We start from the raw sequence: 21,247 nt of genomic DNA, 5'->3' as shown, positions 1-21,247 counted from the left end.
AATTGACCTAGCTATTGTCAAATCAAAAGAGAAGCCTTTTTAAAAGAATCTTATCATATCATCAGTACCCAATGTTGACCAGCTTGGTAAAACCTCTTCTGTACCAATAAGAATCAAGTACTAAGCTTCTCTGCCTCTGGCTTATCCCAGCCGGAATTTTTGTTGACAGTGCGCGCGTACGTACATCCCTTGATGAAGAGCACTCACACGGGATCTAACTATACAACTATACTGCTTCCCACACTGAGAGAACCTGTCTATCAGCCGAGCTGACGAGGTCTCTGCTAGCCAGTGACCAGCCGACGTTAAGTGGACGGTCACTCTTTCGCAGTACACGACTCACTTATGCCAAGTCTCCCTCATTAAACGCTTCAGATCCATAGTCTATAGGTAATAATTGAGGAGGATCTGTAAGATAAATGTCTTTACTGTTTTTCAACAAAAATTACAATTGCACTGTGCAGTATGCAAGTCTGAATGAATGCTCATTGAGGGCATACACAGAACACATCAATTCTAGAATGTGAGTGATCATATATAATATATATAGTATATAGATAAATGAGATACTTACAAACATGAGTCCAATTTATGGCATTACAAGAAAACTACAAGTTGTAACTGGTAACAAATTAAGAACTAGTTGCAAGGAAGTTATATAGCTTCAAAAGAACAGAACACATAATCAGGAATTAAGTCATGACAATAATTTGAGCTACACCTTACTGTACATTTTCTCTGTTAAATTCAGCTTGCTGGCCTCTGAACCCTTAATTAGTGAATCATTAAGAAAATACAATTTATGTATGAAATTAATACCAGCTTAAAGTTATACTTTGGATCTCATTTTAACAATACTCAGTGAAATGATTATTTAGGTAAAATTGAAGAGAATATGAAACACCTACAAAATTAGTATATCTTTCTTTTCCTTGGGATGAGAAAGTGAAATGCCTAATCAGAATTAATCCCAATACAACAGAACCTGAGCCTCAGTACAAAACCTAACACACTTCTATGAATATATTCATCAATTCCAGTCTTTCATCCTGGAAATTGCAAAATGGGAAAGGAAAATGTTATGGATTAATTCTCAGCACTAATTCCCACTCTTCCAAAAAGTCCCATTCCTGCACCAGCCCCTAGCATGCAAGTTACCCAACAGGTATACATAACATTACTCTGCCAAGTTTATTAAAGGAACAGGGAGAAAGGGCAATCATATGAAGTAAGAGGGGGAAACCTTGTGAGGGTTAATACTGTATTTTTAGTGCCCCAAAAGCTAAAAGCCATCAGTTTGAGTCATTCTCAACACTATACCATTCACTATCAGAGTTGCCGAAACTTTCGTAACACCCGCGTCATTGGTTGCGCTACAGCTATAGTTGCCCTGATGGTGGGCACGAATGGGGTCTAGAGTTAAGACGCTCGTTCTGCTTCCCAGACTGTTAATCTGAGTGGTGTCCGAATTCACTAATTCAATGTCATTTAAGAGCCACCTAATCACCACAGGCTCATCTCCCTTTCGAAGCCTACAGCTGGCCTGGGCTAAGTCCCCCTCATAGAATGCTTCTAACCCAAAATCTATCGGCAAGAGCTCAGGTGGTTCTGCAACAAAGAAGGCCTTTGCTTATATATCTACAGCATTTGCAAAATACAAGGAACAGGGAGAGGTTTCATGTAGTTAGTAGAGCATTAAGCTAATATCAGAGATCTGCCATAAAAAATATTAGTAAATGAACCCCACATCAACCTTGGTTTCTCTTTTTTCTTTTATACCATTGACAATGAGCTGCGCCTTAACTTCGGATGTCCCACCAACATTTGTAGCACTACAACTGTAAAATCCTTGATGGTGTGCAAGTACAGGATCTAGTGTCAGGATGCTAGTTCTGCCTCCAACACTAAGAATCTGAATGTCGTCTGACTCGTGGAGCTCTGTCCCTTGAAACTTCCACTTAAAACTCACTGGGCGATCGCCTTTACGAAGTACGCATGTGGCCGTAGCCAAGTCTCCCTCAAAAAATGTGGGTTCCCCAAAGTCTATAGGTATTAGTTGAGGGGGCTCTGCAATAGAATATATTTTTAAATTTTTGTTAGTTACAGCAATTGTTTGGGTTAAAAGGAGCAGAGAGAAGCACCACGTACCAAAAGGAATAAAGCTGTGCCGAACGTGCCTGATACCAGCAACAAAACAGTTGTGCTAACATAATCCCACAGCATCCTACTAAAATATGTCTCCAAAGAATTATGATTAAAGTACCATTCACACTTATAGCAGCTACCATACTGGCAGTGCCCGCATCATTTGTTGCTATGCAAGTAAAGTTTCCCTGGTGGTGACCGTGGATAGGATTTATTGTTAAAAGGCTTGTTCTTCCTCCAACATTTAAAATTTCTACGCTATCGGACGCTAACAGAGGCTTCTCATTAAATATCCACTGGAAGGTGACTGGCAAATCGCCTTTACGTAGAACGCAGTTAGCCTGGGCCAGGTCACCTTCATTAAAAGTTTCTGAGCCAAAGTCTATTGGTAATATCTGGGGTGGTTCTGTAAGTGAAAATCAAAGGATTCAGTTATCTTATACTGTACTAGGCAATGCAATACTACTATAAATGAACAGGACAACTACTACAGTACAGCACTGCAAAAAATATTGAGGATGGAACTAAAGGGACATAATGCCTATAGTGTCACCCTACGGACGTACAGGAAAACTGGCGTTCTCTAGGCATTCTAATACCCCTAACTGAATGAAGTACCATTGACTCTCAGTTCTGCAGCGTACTGAGCAGTTCCAGCGGCATTAGTGACTTCACAAATGTATACGCCCTGGTGACGAGCTTCCACGCGACCAATGGAGAGGAGGCTGTTTCGAGAACCAAGGTTCACGATACGTACGTCCTCCGAGGGAGATATGAGAGTTCCTCGAAACCTCCAAAGAAAGGTCATTGGCAAATCGCCTTTACGAGCCATGCAGCTCGCCTGCACAGCATCACCCTCGTACACCTCAAAGCCACCAAAAGTCACTGGTATGATCATAGGTGGTTCTGTAAGTTTAACATAGCTTTGTGGTAAAGGGCAGCAACTAACCTGTGTGTTATACAGAATACATACCATGACACCAAGGCAAAACATCTACCCACACACACACACACACACACACACACACACACACACACACACACACACACACACATAAACATCTTTATTGTATGACATAAACATGTTAAAAAATCAAATGCTGTATATCTAAATGTTTACATTCTCTCAAAATATACACTGCAAAAATAATCACAGTACATATATACACACATACATATATAAAACAACAGTATGCAACATATACAGAGCTCTGTCTATATACACACAAGTACAGCACATATGGAGTGCTAAACAGTATAATCAGTTCTGCTTTCTATTTGTATTTCCTAGAGAAGATAAAAGGTAAAAGTTTGGAAAATCTTGTAATTTTCACAAACATGTTTCTGGAAACAACAAATAAAATCACATCTAATTTCAAATTACTGACTGCTGAATAACCTAACTTAATTTAGTGAATAGTTGTCGTATCTCTTCCCGAACAACTACGTACAAAGTTATGATTCATTGTAGTGTAATTTTCTACTCGTTACCCCCAAGTAATTGAAGTTCAAAAGTAATGTTTATCTGTTTAAAAATGCCAGAAGGTCTTTTCATAAGACATTAGCTACTAAGGTGATGTACGTAAATGCATTTGTACTGTAACATTCCTCTACACTACAAATCAACTTCCCCTTGTCATCTGTGTAAGAAAATGTATGTAAATACCATAACAACACAAGCAAAGTTTTAAAAACACTTGTGTAGTCGAATGCGATTAATATTAACTTATATGAAAGACAAGCTTAAGTATATTTAATAGCAAATAATCTTTTGTTTCAATATAAAAAAAATAAAAACAAGAATGGCCTGTGTATGCGGGCTAACCAGAGTCTTATGATTACAATACTTATTGATTTAACTCCAGAATGTTCCTTTAAAATTCCATGAAAGATTAGAGAATACTCGAAAAAATATTTTCATTAAAATCTGACTGTTTACATAAACTATACCTCATGTTATTGCTTATAAAAACTGTTTATTGTTACCAGTCCTCAATTCAACCAAAGAATGCATTCACACACAGATATACAACAGACAAAAACACCAAATCTGCATGTATGTTTGTCTTTTGTGATAAAGAATGAGAGGGTGATTTTCATACAGCAGGAACCTCTCCAAAAGGTTTAATGTGGGCGCATCCACGAATAATAGTTAAAATATTTCTGGAAGAAGTCAATTATACTGTCTTTCTTAGCACTCTTACCATACAGAAAGAATATATACATAACTATAAAGTGGATATTTGTTTGCATATGCATTCTGAAAAAGAAGAGTAGCGCTCACTTTTCACAGTAATCTTAGTTCTTCCCTTATAAAAATCCAAATTACTGCTCAAGAATTGACAGCACTTAAGGGAAATACAATTTAAGAAGACAAAAATATGAGAGAGAGAGAGAGAGAGAGAGAGGGAGGGAGAGGGATGAGAGGAGGAGAGGAGGAGAGGATTGAGGGGGAGGAGATTGAAGAGATGAGAGAAGAGGAGCGAGAGAGAGAGAGAGAGAGAGAGAGAGAGAGAGAGAGAGTTACATTCCTTCATCTTTCAAGTTTACTCAAGTGAGAATACCCTTCCTTTTCTCAAGTTATACTTTGCAGTAGAGTTAATCATCTAGAAAAAAAAAAAAATTGAATACTTGACGAAGATTGTTAAAACCAACTGGCGGCTGCATTACAATAATGTCATTATCACTCTTGGTTTCTTACCATAAAAGGCATGGGTGTGATTCATTCCCAAAGTCAAGTGATTCTGACACTAATGAATATCTGTGGCTCACAAATGAGCATGAAAGGGTTATGCACAAATTCATGGTGCACGCACTTTTATATATATAGTTTATATATATATATATATAGTATATATTATATATATATATATATATATATATATATATATATATATATATATATATATATATATAACATATATATATATATATATATATATATATATATATATATATATATATATATATATACTACCTATATATATAATATATATATAAATTATATATATTATATATGGTATATGTATATACTGTATATATATCTACGTTTATATATATATACGTATATATATATATATATATATATATCTATATATATATATATATATATATATAACTATATATATATACACACAGGCAGTCCCCAGTTATTGGTGGGGTGCTAAGTGAAAACCGCCATTGACCGAAACTCAGTGATTTATGGCGCTGACATCTGGTTATTGGCGCCTCTGTTAGGTATGTTATGACACCATAACTCTATTATCGACAACTTATGGCACCAATAACCATAAACAGCCAATTTTATGGCGCTGGACAAGCTCCATAAAACCGGACCGCCATTAACCAATAAATGAGGACTACCTGTATGTGTGTGTATATATACATATAAATATATATATATAGGTGCCTCCAATATGTGATAGAAAGGACCTCTGTAAATTTCCATCACTCAGTCAGGTCTTTCCCTGATTTTCCTTCGACTAATCTCAACCTATTTCTTGCCGCCCCATCTCATACACAACCCAGAAGCTCAGAGTCTTCCAACTCTTCCAGTGCCTATAGGAACCCTAAAATCTGGCACTTATCATGTATGACTATCCCCCCCCACCCCTGGGGTTGTACAAAGGGGCAGAATTCCCAGCTAGGTCTACAGGGATGAAGTTGCTTGACTCATGACCTTGGTGATCACAACCCTAAGGCCCCAGATAATTGGGGAGGGGGTGCTCAACTTTATCGATCAATTAACCAGTTTTTCCCATTTATGTGGAGAGGGGAGAGAGGACTCTTTGAGTCATTGGACATTTTACAAGGATGGGGCTTTTATTCCCACATTCCTTTCTGGACCCCACTTGATGCTGGTAGCAAATCACAGTTGGGTTCACTGATGGGTGGCTGAAGGGATCATACTTTACTTTAAAATGACCTAATATTGTTTATATATATATATATATATATATATATATATATATATATATATATATATATATATATATATATATATATATATAAAACACAATTATGTATACTTTGAACTATCAAGTTATATTATCATAAGAGTATGTATGTATTTATTTAGATAAATGTGTACATGTATGTAAATAATATACATATATCTCTATGAAAATATCTTCATAAATCTTAGTACGTACTGTAAATTCATAATGTACAATCTAGTTTATATTCTACCATACTTCTTATGTACATCAATCAAAAACTACTTAAAACAAGCTATGTGAACTGTTGACCAATATATTACTACAGAAGGGAAGGTGAGGAAGATGGCCATTACAAAAGCATGGTATAATACAGCAGTACAAAACACAATCATGACACTGAACTATTTATAAGGGGTGTGGGGATTAACTTTGTTTATTTTTTGCATCCAATGATCGTGTATATCTCACATATAACTACTGTATAAGCACAGTTCCTCAGAGAAACTCTGTTCAAACAGTGTTCAACATTCAGTCTTTCGAGTATAGTACGTACTCTGATGCAGAGGGCAGTATTCATGGAACGAACAAAGCACCACATATAAAATGTCAAAATTACAGGGTTTGGTCTCATGCGCAAATGAAATAGTCCGGTAAATATGGGGAATATCTGTAAATGATTCTCTACCCTGAACGACTAACTCCGCCTCAAACTCGCTACTTCCGGCTCGGTTTAGGGCGGCGCACCCATAAATGCCCCTGTGGAAATCACTAAGGGGCTCAATCGTCAGAATGCTGGTCCTGTCGCCGAAATGATTGACCTTCCGCGTGTCGTCAGAATGCAGAAGTTCGCCATTGAAAGTCCACGAGATTGTGAGTGGCAACAATCCCCTGACAGCGACGCAAGTTGCCGTCGCAATTCCTCCTTCAAACAACTCCATGCCGCCAAAGTTGAATGGCACGATGACGGGTGGGTCTGGATTTTCGGAAAATATACAGCTTTAAGTACGACTGATTTGTGAGACTTCTGTTTGGGCCTCTGTTTTTGTCTCCTAAATCACAGATTTTAAAAATGTATAGAAAATTTGAAGGTGTTTGCATATAAAAATTTGTAAATGAAAAAAAATTTCTTTGGAAAGGGAGAAGCCTCACGAATTTTAGATCTGATGAAGTGAAATAGTTAGGAAATAGCAAAGAGGATAACTACATGAGATTAATGAAGTGTGCATTCAGATTTCTAATGATAAGAAGAAGCATATCCCAGATCACTCTACGCCACTCATAGCGGATTATACCATGAACAGCCAAAGAGGCTGAGAATCTGTCCTCTCCAGCCAAGTTAGATGCCACGCAAGTGTATTCTCCTGAGTGACCGTGAGTGACGTGTTCGATTGACAGAATGCTTGACCTAGCGCCCAGCTTGACAGTGCTGACACCCATTATGTGTGAGACCTCTCGACCGTGAAAGTACCACCTTATTGTCAAGGGCGTGTCCCCATCGGTCACATAGCAAACTATCTGAGTGTCCTTCCCCGACGTGATCTCTCCCTCGAAGGAAAATGGGCGGATTCTTGGCGGGTCTGTGAATTATATATATCATGTTTTCCTTTCTCTTTAATTGTGACAGAAAATAGCAAACACATCAGGTCAAATGGTTCTTCAATACATACCGTCGTGAAGGTTCCAGGTTGAGGGGTACAACACTGAAGTTCTTTACACACAGAGAGCATTGGCTAAACTCAACAAGGTCTCTCTGACAGACTGACCTTGTGAAACACAAGGAATGAGGGCATTAACAACATTACAACACCAAATTTATCTTTTCAATACTGATTTCCTGCACGCACTATTGTTTTGATACCTATACAACAATGCACAATCAAATTAATACAGTTCTTTAGTGTGGATCTGCCAGACTAATGCCATCACTTTGCATGACAAAACACTGACATTTCAATACTCAAAACAAAGTTGCAGGCCCGTTTTCTAAACGGCTGTTCTTGAAAAAGACTGCAGTCAAGCCACATAAACACACACATGAAGATTATCAACAAGAGTCAAGAGTTTTTAGCTGCTCCTGCAACAGTCTTTAATTAAAAGATAAAACTGCTTTAAGCACTCCTCATTAGGGAGAGTAATTTATCACTGATAAAATTTTAAACTGCACACACCTGGATTAAAAGTGTCTCACCGTGAAAATGATAGATTGATGTTACCACAGTAGTTGTGCAAATTTATGCAAATGAATGAGAACTTTGGAACTTATTACCTGTAGCCACAAAATATCCATACTCAAATCGCAGATAAGTCAGCTAACCATATATCGCTACAGGTAAGTTCATACATAAATTCTTTACATTCTACACAGTACCGTAAGTACATTCAGCTTAATCATACATGTCCTACTGTAGTACAGTTCAATCATTCACTAAACATTTTCAGCTCAGACAATACTAGAGTTCTGTTCTTTGTGTACAGGGTTAAATTTCAACTTTTACTACTGGTTGATAAGCAATATTTTGTATACCAGGGAATTTCTCTTACTCTTCTCAAGAGTTGCATGGGCAGCCAGAACCTCCTACCTATCATACCAAAATTAAGGCAGTATGTGTCAGTATTGCATTACACATTAATATGTTAACATCAACTGAAAAAATGCAGCTGCTGATAAATAAGAAATCAGAAAAGACTGGTTTGTGGAGACTGTTCATATTGAAAAAAAAAAAAATGAAATGAAATACCACAGACATTCAAGAAAGATTCTGGTCAAGTAGTATGCAAGACATTTTGTGGACAGATGACAATAACCAAGAAATGAACTTGAAAGTTTTGATGTTAATCATGCTTTGTCAAGACCATATCTTGTCTGTGAAGATGTGTACATATAATAGTTTACAAATAATTTAGATAAACCAAGTACTATAGTAGATTCACGTCAATCGTGCATTTGATGTCTAGGACCGTCCCTTACGACGCTCCTGATTGGCTGTTGATGAGCCAGTCACAGGGCTGGAAACTCTCAGACTCTCTCGAGAGTTCACATAGGCAGGATGTATGTTCCACCTCTCCTGAGGGATATGTCTTTCAAACATATACCTCAAGAGAGGTGCAACATACATCCTGCCATGTGAACTCTCGAGATTGGCGTTATCAACAGCCAATCAGGAGCGTCGTAAGGGACGGGGCCTAGACATCAAATCTACTATAGTAACCATTTCCATGAAATAATATTGGATGAGTTGGGTAAGATCAAATGTGTTGGATATTTAACATTTGACTGAAAGAAGGTTTACTATATAGGGTAAATTCCATAAATGCATTTATTTTCTGCCACCTTTTGAACAACAGGTCAATTTTGTGTATTCAAAACCCTCCATGTCATGATACAGAACATCAGCTGTTAATGCACTGTTGTAGTATGTGAATTTCGTTTGACTAAACCCAATTAAATTTTCTACCTTTTAGATGTTTTATGGTTCAACTAACACAGACAAAATATAAGTGCATTGTGCAAGATTCTCATTATCCAATTAACTGTGTGACCTTGTCCATATTAACACTTCAAGTTGAATTTTTCATAGCTTCTTAAGTGCATAAGTGACTTCATTCCTTGATTTGGAATGAAGGGTTTACCATAAACCTATAATAACACATACATGTAAATGTTTTGGGATAACTAAGTGCTTTTTTTTGTACCAAACACAATATCATATCACAGTAATTTTGTATCCAGAGTTGAAGCCTACAGTGAATGAGTCAGGACAATCTTACCACTACAGGCATAATGAAATTTCTCCTAAAATCAATCTTCAAATACAAATCCAAGATCAATACGTATTTCTTTCTCAATTGTTCTCATAAAAAAGTCCCCTAAAAAGTCTCATCTATTATGCATATTAATCAAAGGGAAATTATAATATAGGATGAATGCCTTGACATCAACTTTTGAGTTGGCGTAACTTCTTCAAACTCCATATTGTCCAATATGGTATCACAGTCCAATGTGGAAATTTTGAACAAAATTGTAAATATGCATAAAAAGGTTTTAAACAGCTAGTGAACTGGAAGAAGAGGGATCAGGAGAAGGAATATTTGCTAAGGGATTCTGCAACTTAAATGTTGTGAACTAAAACAATGAAAACCAAGCAAGCAAGAAGAACATCTACTTATATCTCCCATTCAGATCTTAACGTTCCAAGAGCCAAATGATTTTAGAGATGAATATTTCTGACAGGGTTTTACCATGAACAATTAGAGATGCGCTGTAGCGTGCTTCTCCGGCGCGGTTGTTTGCAACGCAGGTGTAATCACCTGCGTGAGCATGGGTCACATGCTCTATGCTCAGAATACTGGATTTGCTGCCCAGTTTCATAGTGTTTACACCCATCACGTGGGATACCTCCTGACCGTGGAAGTACCACGCAATGTGCAGGGGGGGGTCACCCTGAATGACATAGCAGGTGAGCTGAGTGTCTGAACCGGACAGAAGTTCCGGTTCGAATTCAAAAGGTCGAATCTGAGGTGGCTCTGCAAAGCGGGTTTAAAAATGGCAAGAATGAAGAATGAGGGAACTTTTGCATTTCAAGTTCTGCTGTAAAAGGTATATACTACTATACAAAAATAATCAAACGGATGGACTTCTACCCAAATAAATGTCGATAAAAGAGTAGAAATCTGTATTCAGTGGCTGGAATACATCCTCAGATTTATTTCTGCAACTAAAACACACATACAGAGTAGAGTGAAAAAAAAATACTGTAGACATAAAACAGACTTTTATGCAACCTTCCTCCTTGCACCTGATTTGTAAATATTTTACCAGATGTGTCACGGCAAACTTTTGAACACCAAATACTTCAGTTTCAGTTCTATGATTCTGTAATTCTGTATTGATTATTTTGTGAATACTCTGGAAACCAAACCACCCTAGTATCTCGAAAACACATGACAATCCCAAAGCGCAGCGTCACCAATGTTGCATCAAATTCCAAAGACGGTACCCAAAGGTGTGGCAAAGTTGGCAACATAATTTTGAATTGTAAACAAAATAAGCAAAGCTATAAATCTTTCAAAAACCATTATGAAAACAAAGAAACCAGCAAAATATACTAAAATGCCGTAGAGAGAGAGTGACAGAGAGAGAAAGAGAGAGGCAAGAAAAGGAAGTGTCTACACCATTTCTGAACCATGTACATTGTGGATAGAAACAGACAAAAGCATGGGACTGTAAGCAATCCAACCTAGATCTCAAAAGACAGTTAATAAACAAATCAGCAATCGGAAAAATCTCTTCAATCACTCCTCGTATGAACCCAAATGCGAAGTGACTGCTCAGACTTTGTTCTGCTGAAAAAAAAAATATATATGTAAAGGACTTCTTGGGAATTAGCAATCAGGGCACCTTTTGTTGCTGCAGGTTAAGGATGAGGTCAACTTAATTACAAAAATAAATATATAATATATATATAGTATGTACGTATAGAGAGATCTTCACAAAATTTTCATAAAACATAATCTACAACAGAGAGTCATGCGTTTCAATGCTACAGAACAGCTAGTCATTCATTTACAAATAGGACTGCTATTTTCTACAGTTTTATATATATAAAAAAAACCATCATGAATACTGGTCATTCGTATTATCTGGTAGGAAATTCACAATTTGCATTTTGCAAAGTCTCAATTGACATGGTCTTAATTCACAGTTTCAAGTTCGAACCCCTGAAAATAATACAGATACGTACTGTACAAACAAACTTTTTTGTTTATTTTCAGAAACAATCATATCAGGCAATACATCAATTCATTTTTTAAAACACAAGTTTAAGTGTGAATGTTTAAATGCTGATTTTCATTTTAATAAGATGCAGTAATAATATTTTATTATATGATCTCACAGTGACTAGGGCATTTATGAATTCTGTAACAATGGGTGGACATCATTTTTCCACTTGATCACATTTCAAGAGCAAATGGGTCAGATTTCTTTTTGATTAAGATGGACATAACAGATGGTGCAAAACATAAGTAAATAAGGGTTACTGAGATTACAGGTGTGTGAGATGCTACAGAGCAGTGTATGTTATAGATGCAATAGACGAAAAGTTTAAAGGGAAACTAGATTTAAAAGATAATAATTAGAGTGAATCTAGATTTAAAGGATAATAATACGGTGCACAAGAGTCTAGAAGGGTACAGAACAGGAAGTGGTGTCATTTAACAAACTCTCAGAAGAAAAATAATGTCAAAATTCTATATGTATTTGAGAGAGAGAGAGAGAGAGAGAGAGAGAGAGGAGAGAGAGAGAGAGAGAGAGAGAGAGAGAGAGAGAGAGAGAGAGAGAGAGAGAGAGAGAGAGAGAGAGAGAAACTGTGTAAGTGTTGACAGGCAAAAAGGCATTTGCATACAAAATATAATCTATAGATTTACTGCAGGCATGTAAACTTGTATAAGCACATCATCACTAAACCACAGGGAAACAATTTGATAGTGCTATAAACTTTGAATCAAATCTCTAACATTCCTGTAATTACAAGAAACCTGAACAACAATATATCAATTTGTATTTAAAGTCCATATATTTAAGTATCTCCAGATTATGAAATCAACATAAGAACTATCAAGAGAAACTGTAGAGAGTATTATAAGAAATGGAAAGAAATAATCTATGCACCAAAATTATATAAGGAAAAAAGAAAAATAGTTCCACAGGCAGTTAAACTCAACAGCAAGCACAGTACAGTACATAATCTTCTAAAGCGACTGCGTAAGACAGTCGGCACAATGGCAGGTGGTCATACCATTGACCCAAAGCGTTTCGGTATGATTTGTTCGACCGGCGTGGTTCGACGCCAGGCACGTGTAAGACCCACGGTGTTCGGATCCAGCCTGGTCAATGCTCAATATGGACGTCCTCTCGCCCACCCGCTGGGTGAAAATGCCAAGCTTGGGGCGCACCTCCTCCCCGTGGAGGGTCCAGCGTATGTCAATTGGGGAATCCCCCTCTCCTACCACGCAGATAACTTGCACAAGGCTCCCGGCTTTAATGTGCTCCTCAAATTGGAAGGGGATGATGCGAGGGGGGACTGATGGCGACAAACGTGAAACAAATCTTTCTGATTATTTGCCCAACAAAACGTACTCTACTACAAGACCCCAACTGACCTAACTATCACACAGGTCATCACTGGTTGGACCTCCCTTGCTCTCGTGGCTCGAGAGAAGGACTTCACCACATCTGCACTGGTCATGTTCTAAAGATACTCTACAGTGAGACCCAAGCTACCCTAAAACATCTGTGAGTGCAATTCTTTGGATGTATTGTTCCTGCAATAAGGACTCTCCACATGTAGGATTAGAGTGATGGACTAGGCAACAAACAAAAACACAGAAAGCTAATTCAAATACGTAAAATAAAAAAGCAAAAAGATAAAAAGATGCATTCAACAGCTAAAAGAAAACCTGTACGGTGTTTTAAAAAAATACCTAGGACAGTCAGTGTAACACTGTGTTTGGCCTGGCCTGCACGATTGGTGGCAACGCAAGTGTACTCTCCAGAGTGATGCTGGCTCAGGCTAGGAATGGCCAGCATCGACGTTCTCGAGTTTACAGGGGTTATAGTGGCGCCGTCAAGGCTCTCTGTGCTCAAGCTAATGCCATCCCTGAGCCAGTATAAAGTTATGGGGTCGTCGCCGGACAACAGCGTGCAAAGAACTTGGATAGACACGCCCTCAAAATTTTCAGGGGGAATCATGAAAGGCATGATGACGGGAATGGCTGGGGGGGAGGAAGATATAGCAAGAGTGCCTTTGAGAAACTTTGTGGTAAAAAATGCTATTAGTTCCTTCATTGGAAAGAAATTGCCATCAGAAAAGTAATCACAGTCTATAATTATATCTGCAACAAGAACAGCACGATAACACCGCTACCTGCAATCACAATGTCAACATTTATTTACAACACTGACAACACCACGTTTTTTTTTTTTTTTTTTTTTTTTTTGGGGGGGGGGGGGGGTTAACCCTGGGGTAAGAAAATTCATGTATGATAGTACATATTGTCAACTTTCTCAACTTGCAGAAAGGCACTGATAATACAGACACCTTCATAAATCAGAAGCAACCTCAGACTATAGTTACTTACCATGCTTACAAGAATAAGCAATATTCAAGCAGTTTAGACAATTGCAAGTTCAAAATTTTAATAAATTCATTTGCATCAGAGAATAGTAATGTCACTTCATCAGAAAGATGGCTTTGTGGTCAAATTTATCTGTCAAGACTTTAGCATTGAAAGTCTTCAATGAAATGGGAGATACTTCTACATAAGAATAAAAATCCAGACCATTTTTCTAGATTGTGCTGTATTCTCTATAACAGAAAGCACCATCAAAGCTGCCTCTTGAACCTCATATCCTCCTAAGCAACTAACTGAACCTCATATCCTCCTAAGCAACCAACTGAAGTGGTTTTAAAACTGTCCCAATATACATCTGAAATGGACTCTTCTATTTTAGAAAAAACTAGTTACACTTATCTTACAACTAACAAAAAAAAAATCAGTATCACTTATTAAGATCACACAGATAAACATGGCAGAAATGCAAGTGATATCTTCTATACAACTGACAAGACTTTAAGGTAAATCAAGGCTGAAGATGATTTCAGAGAAGGAGCAAAAGATCTAGCTAACACCTGTGTCCTGTGAGAAGACAGGACTTTCTCACTTCTGCCTAATCTTGGGATGAGTTTCTACCATCTATTTCCATCTCTGACATGTTCTCCCTCCAGAAAAATTTTCAGTCAATGGCCATGAGGTCATTTTTAGCAAAGTCTAAACTGAACCATTAATCAAGATTTATCAGACTAAATCCACAAAACTCCTTAATTCAGACAAAATAATGATTAAGATACAAGTAACCCTAAGTGGGTAGTAAACCAGTCATGATTAGCTTCAATGATATTGGTAGTGGCCATAAAAAGGGACTAGTATAGTTCACAGAACAATAATTAGAGGCTGTCTTGGAACTATAAAGATGAACCCTGGGGTATGTCTAGAAGTAGTGTGTCGAGCGGTTTTGCAAAACAAGGACCAATTGCAAACTGCAACCGTACTTTTGTAAATTATGATTGTTTATATAAAGCATTCCTGTAATACAGTATCACAATGTCACTGAAATGTACTGAACAGCCATGCAACCTTTATTATTATGCAAGAATCATATCTCACCATGATAAAAATTTAGAGACATAAATTAGATAGTATCTGGTTTTCCCTGGAAATAAAGTTTCGAGTTTACATCCTTATCTTCATAAAACGTACACGAATTATCAGATATGTATTATTTATAACCTGAAACTTATAAAAAATATTCACGGAATATATATTAACTCAACCCTTATAATATATATATATATATATATATATATATATATATATATATATATATATATATATATATATATATAGATAAAGATAAATGCCACGAAGGAAAAATAAACGAAGGAGTCTGCGAGATCTTTCGACTTAAAAGCCCTTTACTGAAGCAGATATCTGCTTCAGTAAAGGGCTTTTTAAGTCGAAAGATCTCGCAGACTCCTTCGTTTATTTTTCCTTCGTGGCATTTATCTTTATTTATGGATTTATCATGTTCCTAACTTTCGTGATTCTGTTATACATATATATATATATATATATATATATATATATATATATATATATATATATATATATATATATATATATATATATATATATAATATATATAGCATGAACTTCACAAGACTAGAGAATTCACAGATGCAGTCTTGATTCCAAACAACATTACACAACCAATTCTAATATACAAGAAACTTTCACTGAAATCTGTGAAAAAATAAATATATTATATATAAGCATAAGCCCATCAGAGACCATAAATGGCTGAAGACTGGCAAAACTAATTTATTTTTTGTAACTATACCTTCATCATTTTTAAGACGACCAGCAAAACTGGACCCCTCCCGCTGATGCACAAACATAACAAGATACACAACCCTCTTTCTTCAACTGTAGCTGATTGGTCCCCTAATACATATATACTCTCTTCAATTTAGAAAAACACTCTCAAGTTAGTTTTCTGCTTTCTCTCTGCACCTTCTGCAACCATACTTTTAATACTGTCCCCTTGAAACCTTGATAGATATATGATAAACATTTTGTCTAGTCCTGAAATTCAAATATCCATGTTTTCACACAGCAGAATTTACACTCAACCACCTACAAGAAGGAAAAAAGAGGAAAGGGGGTGACAGATCCTGTACTACCTAAAACTTGGATCAATTCATGATGTTAACAGGACCTTGGGATAAGATGTATGAAAAGGTAAAAGGGTTAGAATCTACAGAAATAAGAAAGTTAATAACTGGGTATTCAAATGAAAGAAACATCATGCTGTGAAGTCTAGATGTGCGTGGACCAAGATAAGGCAAGACAATACACAAAAAGGTTTTTTATAGCCTTCTCAATCTTCCACATTACCATTCACCCAAAGCTGAGCTGTTGATCTATGCTGTCCAAAAGGATTGAATGCTAGACAAGAGTAAGTTCCAGTGTGCTCGGCACTCACGCCTCTTAAAACTAGGAAGCTCATTTTGGAATCCACTTTATTGATCATAAACTTAGGCGAGGAAGTGATTGGTATGTCATCTTTGTACCACTGGAGCGTTATGGGGTCGTCTCCAGTTGTCACGGTACACGATACCTGTAGCAACTGTCCTTCCTGGACCTCTTGTGGGAAACTAAATGGTAGAATTTCAGGTTTTTCTGTTGGAGAATTTCAGATACAATGATGGTCAATGCCCTGGTTAAAACCAATACCATTAAACTATATAATATTCTATGTTCTTGAAGAGTCCCATTTCATTATCTAATAGAGCATTCTTACATTGTACTTCTCGGATTTGATATACTGTACGCAAGAGCTTCCTTCTGTCCTGACATATCGCATAAAAGCTTCCTACCACAGCTACAATTATTTGGGGTTTGTATTTTTTTCCTTGATTAAAATATTTATGAATAAAACAGGTGAAAAATTAAATGTACATACTCTAAAAGGGCAAGGGGCTTAAACTACAGTTATGTCCATTTCCACGACACCAAAAATGTCTTGAGAACTTGGTTTAGGAGAGACAGGAATAGAGACTCCCTCTATAAACTAAATACAGGCAGAAAACATTGTGATCTCTGTAAATAACCTGTACCATTATACCAGTTCAATCACACTATAATAAATCAGTCATTTAATCATTCTAGCTCAAAAAACTCTCTGTGCTTTTTTGTCACAGCTTAGTTTTCAAATGTCTTTTGGGTGAACAAAACCACAGGACACAACCCTTCTTCCCCACTGAACGCAACATATTGAAAATTTCCTTCCACAAATATCACCTTTACAATATTTCTTAAGAGGTCAGTTCTGACGGTTTTAAAATGAGAATATTTCTTAAGAGGTCAGTTCTGACGGTTTTAAAATGAGAACATAAAAGTGGCTGAATAACTGAAAAAATCCAAACACAACACAACACTGTTAATGAAGGTAAGGTCCCATGCACAATTTACAACTAGAACAAGCCATACCCTTCACTCTGAGTGAGTCTGAGTAGGCAGCTTCTCCCACTCTGTTAAAAGCTCGACAAGTATACTGTCCGGAATGGTTTGACCCAACTCCCTGGAGGATTAACTGACTCATCCTTGGAACAACATTACTTATCATGAACTTAGGGGAACTGGTTAGAGGCTTCTCGTCTTTGTACCACTGGAGGGTGACTGGGTCGTCTCCAGTTGTCACAGTGCAAGATACCTGAAGAAGCTGACCCTCCCTTACCTCCGCAGGAAAAGTGAAGGGCAGAATTTCTGGTTTTTCTGTGTGAGATTCAAATGCCCTGTATTCTTAAACCCGCAAAATGGTACTTAACGGACAAAGGTTCTGGAAACTAGTCAACTAATATGTCATTTCCACATGGCTATGAATACTTGTAGGAAACACTAAAGAGAAATTTCTATGCCTCTCTTAAGTTTACCCAACAAGCATCATAAGATAAAATACCTTATATGCAACACTTTGCAACTTAATTCTGATCTTTCCAAAGAATAAATATTCTGCAAATAATGTTACTGATAAAATAAAAATGCTGCCTGCTTTACCAAACTGCCTCTTGCAACTCATAGTGTGATTTCTAAATCTACTGCTTATGCGACATTCTTTGCTGTATTAGAATAACCAAAACTAACTAAGGAGGGATTTTTTCTATTCAGTTCCAGATATTTGACTTCCCTGCCCTTTGGTAATCACTTATTAAAGGAAGCACACTTTGAAAGTGATTTCATGTGTAATATCATTCCTGTATACAGATGACTAATTATATACATTGGCCCTATGCCATTGCATATGTTTTGTCCCGGTGACTGTAAGAGAAAATCTTGACTGCCAAAATGCAGTAGGAAACAAACTGCCCCAAACTGCATAACTTCACACCCTGAATTTCTCAAGTGGAAATGTAATCCCTTACGGGGGTTCCTCAAAATGACAGCACATAACTGCAATGTTTCAGGTGTGCAATGGAGCTTATGAAAGACCCCTGAAAAGCATACAACTTTTCAACACTGCAGTGAAGCTTGCCTATAGTCTTTAGTAAAGGGGAATAGTATTATACCCAATAAGAAATCAAGTAGTAAAATGATTTTCAAACTGATAACCAGTCTCCAAACAAAAGGAAAATCAGCCTGCAGCATGATAGAAACTTATTTGATGTATGTATCTTGAATACATTTATACTATCCGAGGAAAAAATTTCAGTAGGAGCCAATACATGAATGACGCACACTAATGGAATGTGTTGAAAATCTGGGGAAGTCAAAGCGATTGTCTTAAATCTTCCAAACTCCTTAACTCGTAGACACTGCTCTGCCAAATTTTCAAGAGCAGGCATTGAACGTGTAAGCACAAAAAGTTGTGATTCCAGGATACTAACAAATATTTACAAATTGAACTAAGTCCAACACACAATGAAAAGGCTTCACTAAATGTCCAATAGAATGTTAGCAAACTTAATGGTAACTGTATTCAACTACAAGATAAGTATCATGATAATTCAAGACTAAATTAATTATTAACTAATGTAACTAAAGATATGTCAACCACATCTCACACCTACATGAAAATAGTAACCATTACAGTCTGTGTACAAAAAGGTTGCATTTACTACTAGTACGTATAAAACTACAATTCATATAAAAATAAAATTTTGTTTGTTTTCACCAGGACAAATAAGACCTCAGATCTCATAACATACCTTACTTGGCTTTACCTGGGATATAATAAGTTGAAACTGATCTAGCAATAATTCTACCAAATAAATCTCATACTAATGATGACAGCTTACATTTTGTTTCCGGATGTCTTAACAAAAATAGGAGGACTGGTATTCATGGGCAGGTGTTTATGATTAACAAAATGGGGGAAAGAAGAAGAAGTTTATAATTAACAAAAGGAGGTTCCTTGTGACCACATAAAAAACAGAAATCAAAGCACATACGAGACAACAGAGTAATGCAAATCCCAATCCTTGATCTTATTTACCCATCACTTCTAGTGCTGCCGAGTATCCAGTTTGGCCAACTGGGTTGAAAGCCTTACATGAGTATGACCCAGTATGCTCCGAGGTTGCCCCTTGGATGATGAGCATACTCATCTTGGAAGTAACTGTATTAATCATAAATTTAGGAGACGACTGGAGCGGCAATTCATCCTTGTACCACTGGAGTGTGATTGGGTCATCCCCAGTCATGACTGTACAAGGAACCTGGAGGGGTTGTCCTTCCTTCACTTCCGACGGGAAGGAGAAGGGAAGGATTTCTGGTTGTTCTGTCAAAAAGATTGAAGGAAACCCTCACAAAACACAGGCAGGAAATAGCATAAGGATTTCTGAGAGAGAAAAGGAAATATAAGACGCACTTCTCGATCAGGTTTCAAGCCAAGATGTTTGACTTCTCTCTTGGTGCAAAATTACCTGGATTAATAAAGAACAAAGAATTTTCCCATTCTGCATAATCCAAAAGCAAGGGACCCATGTTTTTCACTTACATCTGGAACATTTCTCTGCAAAACTAACATTCACTCAGACTATAATGCTATAAATTATTTAATGTAATCTCACCATTTTGCAATGCGCAATCTTTCACAAAAAAATTCTACTCAACACTGTAACTCTGAACAGCTGATCTACTCTCACAATTAACTTAAAATATTTACCAAAGGTTAAGTTACCTCAATCTAAACTTAGTAGTAAGGCTGAATAACAGCTACAGTTAGAGAATATGCATTTAACGAAGCTAAACTTGAGTAGTAATATAACTTAGTTTAATAAGAAGTTTCCTAAACATAATACTACAGTATATAACACAATGTACATGACCTCAGCTTAACTTTGCAATCTCATAAATGGTGGCAAAAAATTTGATGACTCAAAGGATATGAAACCTAGCAAGCAAACATTCCCTCTTGTCAGCTTCCCCGTTAAAGGAAAAATGCAACACAGTCACTCACCGCCCTACACAAGGAAAAGGAGACGTCCTTAATAAAGGAAGGAACTTAATGTTGCTTTCTTTGAATCAATATTATATCAGCTAAAGGCTCTTTACCTTGAGACAGGGATTCTAAAAGATTAGAGTCACTCTTGCATTTTTTGATAATCAGAACAAACTCCCATGCCACTGGCTCCTCTTGTTCCCCACTCCCAACCCCCAGCCCTAAAAGATTAAACAACCACATCCTGGATAGCTTTGCCTAGTCATAATTTAAGGGCTCACATAATCATCCTTACTCATGATCAGGATTCCATAACCTAATTCAAGAGAAATTTCTGCAAATTTTTTCTGCTCTATTTTCCCCTTATTGTAGGTGGCTTCAAAAGGTGGAGCACCCTATTTGGGCTTACAGTTATATCTTTACAAGGGTTAAAATTTACGGCCCCAGGCAAATGGCTTTCTTCATCTGGTAACGGAAGTGCATTCCAAAGCATATGATAGCATATTTTTCTTCTTGTGGTAATCATATAATGGCAGCTAACACTAATGTGCACGGCACCTAGCCATCTTTAGCAGTCACCATTGAAGAACGGTTCAGTTCTGAA

The 21,247-nt window shown here is 37.0% G+C and overlaps 1 protein-coding gene across 1 annotated transcript in view; it reads right to left on the bottom strand.

Annotated features, from left to right (window-relative positions):
- Positions 1-21,247, bottom strand: part of LOC135205245 (cell adhesion molecule Dscam1-like) — a 261,713-nt gene that overhangs the window by 81,731 nt on the left and 158,735 nt on the right. Inside the window, exon 19 of the mRNA XM_064235593.1 lies at positions 13,566-13,856. Within this exon, the coding sequence (XP_064091663.1) occupies positions 13,566-13,856 (291 nt within the window). The remainder of the gene's footprint in view (positions 1-13,565; positions 13,857-21,247) is intronic.

This window comes from Macrobrachium nipponense, chromosome 49, assembly GCF_015104395.2.
Source record: "Macrobrachium nipponense isolate FS-2020 chromosome 49, ASM1510439v2, whole genome shotgun sequence".
Taxonomy (NCBI): domain Eukaryota; kingdom Metazoa; phylum Arthropoda; class Malacostraca; order Decapoda; family Palaemonidae; genus Macrobrachium; species Macrobrachium nipponense.
The sequence above is the reverse complement of the archived record's forward strand: the minus strand, read 5'-3'. Positions and strand labels throughout refer to the sequence as shown.